Source organism: Leptidea sinapis, chromosome 15 (assembly GCF_905404315.1).
Source record: "Leptidea sinapis chromosome 15, ilLepSina1.1, whole genome shotgun sequence".
NCBI classification, from domain to species: Eukaryota; Metazoa; Arthropoda; class Insecta; order Lepidoptera; family Pieridae; genus Leptidea; species Leptidea sinapis.
Genome location: NC_066279.1, coordinates 2,288,852 through 2,296,019, shown reverse-complemented (window position 1 = coordinate 2,296,019; position 7,168 = coordinate 2,288,852). Strand labels below are relative to the sequence as shown.

Sequence of the window (7,168 nt, the reverse complement as noted above, 5' to 3'; positions counted from 1 at the left end):
GTTGATTTTTGAATATTTTATGCTAATAAATCACTTTTTGAGGGATTAAAACGCGTGGTATTGTAACTTTGTTTTTATATTTGCGTAAAAGTTAGTTTTAGTAAGTTTTTATTATTATTTTAGTTAACGCGCCGTTGCAAGACCTTTCCAGATCTCGTTTTCATAGGGAAATTACACGCGTTTTAATCCTTTAAAAAGTGTTTTATTTAAATGTGTAATCGCGTTAATCAAAGAAAATTCTATATATTATTCAAAATATAACAAGAGTTTAAAAAGACTATGGTGGATAGAAAAAAACCTCAAGATCAATTTATTCCGGGGGCAACTAGGTTCACTTATCTGTCCGTATAATTAGGTGCGATAGCGCTGTGCGATCTGAATTATACTTTAATTGTATTGCAGCAAGAGTCGCTATTTCTTTAATTGATTTTTCGAAGTGAATCTTCTGTACCTGCATTATGAAATTTGTGCCAATACTTTTTCGGTTGTGCACAGTTGTCATGCGAATACGGCGGCATTTACCGATCAGATGTAATTTAATAGTTATTTATGCAACTGTGGTGTAATAAGGGGTAACACGAATGTGGGTTTGTGACTAGTGATAATAGTATTACATGAGTGTTTTAATACCTAATTATCACCAGTTGCATACAAGACTTTATCTACACCCATAATATGAATCCTCTATAAAAGATTCTGAAACAGTTAACTTACTTACTGCTAACATTAAAAAAGCCAGTCCTAGTAACAATAATATCATCCAAAGCAGCGTTATTATCAAAACGGATGATATAATTTTGTACTGAATTTCAATATAACACTCGTTTGGATGATGTACCTAATGGTTATAAGGACCTTGGGTGTTTCAATGTTGGCAATATGCTAAGCATAGGTGTAGATAAACTATTTTTTTGTAATAAGGTTTACCTTGGTGGACACGGGTGGTCGTTGCATGTTCTGACCCGGTTCTCTGGTTTCGTCAGTGGATCACACATGTACGGTGATGCATTTTTCCCGTCTTCGTCGCGAACACATTGGATGATTAGCTCCTGTTGACGATAATATCCAAATTAAATTCAAGTTGAATTAAAGTCTAGATGTCAAAGTCAAAGTCAAATAAACTTTATTAAATAACCTTAAACTAAGTGCTTTTGAATCGTCATGCCGTAATTTAAAATAACACAGGATCACAATTATCCAATTCGATATTATAGTTTATTTATTTATATAAAAATACTTATTATACATATAAAAATACTTATGTGTCTCGCTCACGGACGAATAAAAAAAGAAGGACTCCGTGCCGTGATATTAGCAAGTGAAGCACCTTTATAAGGTAGTATGGGTGCGTTACGGTTACTAGTTACACAATTTCATCTCCGTCAAATAGTAATATATGGCCACAAATACTTTTATAGTATCGTTTTTACACTTTTTCAAAACGCACGACGGCATTTTCAAAATATTTTATTGGGACGCAAACTGATCTGTCACAGACGATGAAAAATCTCATAATGGCGGCCGATCGGCTTGTATTAGTGTAAGCGTGTGCGTGGGGCTATGTATTTACACGTTTACGTGTTTTGGTGCTTCACTGTTATGTTAGGTGACACGGAGTCCTTTTTTTACTCGTCCGGGGTCAGGCTGTAACTATTATTAGTCTGTGCTGTCACTGTCACTAGCTCTCGATTCTCGTGGTCGTGTTGTGTGTTCTCAACATCTCAGTAATTCTGTTTTTATTTGTACCTACTTATAACGCGGCTATTCTTACGGACTCTGATTGCTTGAGATATCGAAATACTCTGGCTTTGATTTCTGGGGTTGGTACTATTTGTATTGGTTGATTGACTTTATGTCAATATTTAATTACGTTTACGAACACTTACACAGTGTTAACATAATCTATATCTTAAATCATATTGTAATTGTATCGTCGCAAATAATGGTATATCGTTATATCAGGATATACCATTATTTTTATCAAATAATGGTATATCCTGAAGTGTCCGTTATATAAATAATATATGATGACCTGTAGGTAGTTTAACATATTTTAAGCGTTTTTTCATTGCTGACGGTGCTGGGGCGAATAATTTATGGACACAGAACAATGTTCTTTTCTTAAGATCGAAGGGCTTCTACATGTAGGTACTAAAAGCCCTCCCACATCCTTGATACACACCAGTCCTGGTCCCAACCAATTATGTAACATGTATTGCGCGATTAGGAATTGTGTTTTCAAATTTTACATGACTTTTGTCTTATTTGAATTCATTTAGGGGAAACATATCAATTTAATTTAGCAACGTAAACTATTTCTAGGATACTAGGTTTTAAATCATATGTTATATATAACACATACAATATCAACATAGTAACCACGCTATAACAAAAATAGCTTAAGTGACGTTCCATGTCAGAGCATACATTAGTTGCGAAAATCTTGACCGTATTCTACGAAACTAAGCGCTTAGTAAAATATTAATATAGTTATAATTTCTAGTCCATAAATATACATATACTAGCTAACCAGACAGACGTTGTCCTGTACATAATAAATAAAATACTGTTTTTTATGAATTTGACAATAATTCTTCATAACATCAAGATTTATTTCGTAAAAATGCTCCTTGCTGTTATAATGAAATTGTTTCACAGCAGAACTGTCAAACCGTGCGTCAATAAATTCTCTCACAGAAAATAGGTCCATACAAAACAAATATTGGAAATAAAAATAATTATGGGTCCCAAATCGAAATAAAAACTATCCTGTCTCTCAAGTTGGACTAAACTGCACTCCATGAAGTTATCCCCATTTAAATCCGTTCATTAGTTTAGGAGTCCATCGCAGACAAACAACGTGTTACGTAATTTATATATATTAAGATATATACATTTGCTTTTGTATACCTAGTGTTGCCATAAATACTGAAACAAAGAAAAAAGAAAATCTACTGCAAATAACATTTATTACTTTAACAGTGTGTTAGTTAAATACATAAAAATAAAACAGTTTAAAATATAAAAAGCTCATTCGAAGTGATTTCCATTGGCTGCAATACAGTCCTTTAAACGTTGAAGCCAGTTATCAATAGAAGCACGCGCTCTTTCCATGGGAAAATTCTTCACTGCCAATCGTACGGATTGTTTCAGGGAATAAAAATTAACATGGCGTTTAGAGCAACTCGTACTCTCTAAAACTGACCATAAATCATAATCCAGCGGATTAAGATCGGGCCTAGACGACGGCCAGTCTTCAGCTCTGATTAAGTACGAAACATTCGTTTCCAACCAAGATAGCGTAGACAGAGCTTTATGACCGAGATTCCATCTCCCGCGATAAAATTATTTGCTTTCGGACAGGATTTCTTCGAATTCTTTCCCTTACTGGTTTGACTGCCTTTTTCGTACGAACACTACGTGGACGGCCAGATCTTTTTCTGTCACAAACAGAGGAGGTCTCATTGTACCTATTTATAACCCGGTACACAAACATTTTATTAATACCAAGCGTATGGACAGTTTTAAAAATTGCATTTGGCTCTATTGCTATTTTGTGTTTGTGTGTTTGCAATCACAGCGATTCGGTTCTCTTTATCACCCCACTCCATTTTAATATCGCAAAATATTGCACAATGTATTGGCGCCAAAATGAGAAAACTCAATGAACAGTCATATAAAGATGACAGATTCCAAATTCAAATGTATATTTTTATTTCTAACAGTATTTATGGCAAGACTAAGTAGTGTAAACAATACAAAGTTTTATTTTCGGTTAGTGGTGAATAAATTAACAAAATATAATAGTGTAATTAGGTTTTAAAGAAAATGCTATTTATTTATACATTATTTAATATGAATATGCCTAAAAAATCTGTAGCTCAAGCAATTGTATTATATGATGTCCATGAAACTAAGGTGTTAGTTTTTTTGTAGATTTTGCCTTGAGACCGATGAAAGGCAACTATGTATAAGCGTGCCACCATCCTTGGACCTGCTCCAACCTGCTCCCAGGAATATTTTGTAATACTCGCGTCAAGAAGATACTGCAGTTCGTAAATGCGACAGGGATTGACGACGAACTATAAGTATGAATAGCGAACACAATAGTTCAATACTGCACGTGGTGTTAATAGGACTCATCAGGACTAGATAAATAGTCATCTTAACCTAGTAATAATAAAGGTGTTCGTTAGACAAGAATATGAATTCTACCAAAATAGTTGTTGAATTACCGGATAATTATTGAATTTGTAAAAATTTTGATCTCGTATGAAAATATTAACATACCTGGACCCCGCTTAAGCAAGATGCACTGCAACTGGTATACCCTTTCTCCTTCCAGGAGTAAGACTTGCCAGGAGATCCTGGTGCGACCCTTATGTTGCTCGAAGTGCCAAACGTGAGAGATCTGTTGAAAGCGTTTTTAAACTGATCAATTTATAAAATAAGCATCAAAGTCCACAATGGCCCCAAACGTGGAATTATAAAAGAAAAGCAGTTTAATTGATATTAAACATTAATACAATAAATGTTTCCCAAATACTTTATGATGGGATTATATTAGAATAATCACCAGTAAGACCCGTAAGTAAGTTGAGATCTCTTTATTCAGAGAGATTTTCATATCTTTATTTAAAATAATTTACATTTAAAACAGAATGCAGTGTGTTACATAACTTCACATTAATAACATTAAACATGAAAAAACTATAAATATAAAGCTCTATTGAAGTGGTGGGTGATGATCAACTGTTTATTTTTTACCTCAATGAAATAAATCTAATTTGGTTTAGATTGGATTTAATAGAACAATGTTTATTAGATATTTTTAATCTTGGAAATATTTAGTTCATTGTTATATTCTAATAAACTATTGTGAGAGAGAATAAAGGTTATTTATTGCATGTTGTAAAGAGTTCGTAACTATTATTCAATAGTGTACTTGCCAAAGTTTAGGACATTGAAATTTTTAACATATTGCTGTTACATATCTCGAGTATTAATATTCATTTTAGTTACTAATATACTATCTGTCTTATGTTTATCTTTAACATTACCAAATAAAAATATTTATAAAATGATATAAAAGACGAAATCTAAATCTTTATCTTTTTTTATCGTATCAAAATTATCACTATCTTATCATTGTAAGGTAAATAGTAAGTTCATCATTTGTGAATAAGTTCTAGTAAACAAAATGTCGTTAGATGTTAATTTGAGTGAACCTGATGAGTTTAACTGTTTTGAATTACATAGTGCTATTAAAAAGGTTTCAGATATAGTTGGTATTAATAATTGTAAGTATCACGTTGATTACTTGAATGATTATGGCTATATTGCTAACATATTTAGAGTAATATTGACTGAAGATGGCAGCGATAAAAATGTTAGTGTAATTGTTAAGACATTGATAAACACAGCAAGAAAAGAATTGTTTCGTGAATTACATTACAGAGAAGTTAAAGCATACGTGAATGTCATTGAAGAATTTCAGCTATTGCAAAATGAAATCGAGAGTGAAAACAGAATTGTTCTACCAAAGTGTTTATATTACTGTAACGACAAAGGCAATGAAGTATTAATACTTGAAGACTTGTTAGTTGATGGATACGAAGTAAATGAGACGCTATCAATGAATATAAAATTGAACTTCTTACAAGTCAGTTCTATTATATCTGAATTGGCGAAATTCCACGGATTGACATATGTTTTTGCTAGCAAAAGAAGTGATTTCGATGAGATTTCAAAAGATTTCCACGATATATTGTTTCAAGAAAGTTTTTTAGGTAAAAGTAAATTAAAAAATTATTTTGTTGAATCGTTTGATATGTCTCTAAATGTGATTGATAACATGGACATTAAAGAGCAGTTGGAGTCCTTGAGACCAAAATTACTACGATTGCTTCAAATGTTCCTGGAACCAAAGAAGTACAGCGTGTTTTGCCATGGGGATTTTTGGATAAATAATATATTGTTTAAAGAACAAGTAAGTTTTGACAAAACATAGAATTCAATTTCAACTAACCTTCAACCTTAACAATAATTAACTAAACTTAAATATCTATTATACTTTGGCAAGTATCGTTTAAATTTGCTGCAAATGATATATATTTGTAATAATAAGTTAGACTTTTATTGCTGTTTTGCAAAAAAAATAAGACAATGAATTAAAGCTAAAAAACTAAAGAACACATTGTAACGAGTAACAGAGTAAGAAAGTCCACTGGTTTATTAGAATAAAAATATAAAAATCTTCGTAGATGCTTAGTGGACTTTGTTAATTTAAAAAACATTTCTTACTTTTGAGTTGAAGTAGTGCTTAGTTAGATATATTTTTTAAGTTTTTAACAAGGTTTTCTACGTATTCTACGCAGACAAAACGCTTGATAAAATATAGCAGCGGTAATGAAATTTCGTACATTCGTCATTTAAATATTGATAATACTTTTATCTATAGCCCAATTGAATGTAACTGGTAAAATAAAGTATCCGAACATTTTTGAGAAAATTTACCATTACAGTTTATCTAGCCCAATGTTTTACGTCGTTTTTCCATAGCCCATGGAACATCAATGAAAAATAACCTTCGGAAAAAACACGTAATGTTTTTATAACAACTTTAAATATTAAATTTATATTTGTGCGTATGATAGACACATAATCGAAGTAAAAAAAAATATAAACATAACTGTTGAATTTTAATATTATTGTTTTCTAATATTTTATATTGATTTATTACAGAAACAATGCCAAAGCCTCTGTTTGCTGGATTTCCAGGCCATGCGGTACGCAAATCCGGCAACTGACATCGTATATTTCCTCTACATCTGTACAGACTCTGCATTTAGATCTGAATATTTTGAACAACTTTTAGACGTATATTACAATAGTCTCAAATCATTCTTATCACTATTCTGTATAGAAGCTAATACCGTATACCCATATGAAGAGTATGTAAAAGATTTAAATGAAAACAAGAAATTAGGATTACTTATTGCACTTCTAGAATTAAGAATTGTTGCTTTTGTACCGGATGATAAAACATCTAGAGAATTAATGGCTTCGGAATTAGATCTTACGAAATTGCCAGACGATGAAAATATATTTCAAAACAAAATTAATGATGTAATTACTGAGAGTGTTAGCAATGGTGTTATTAATGAAC

General features: G+C 31.8%; 1 protein-coding gene across 1 annotated transcript; it reads left to right on the top strand.

Annotated features, from left to right (window-relative positions):
• Positions 1 to 5,200: 5,200 nt before the first annotated feature.
• LOC126968168 (uncharacterized) lies at positions 5,201 to 6,010 on the top strand. Its single transcript, XM_050813025.1, has one exon. It carries the CDS (start codon positions 5,201 to 5,203, stop codon positions 6,008 to 6,010), a length of 810 nt encoding a protein of 269 aa, XP_050668982.1.
• Positions 6,011 to 7,168: the final 1,158 nt, after the last annotated feature.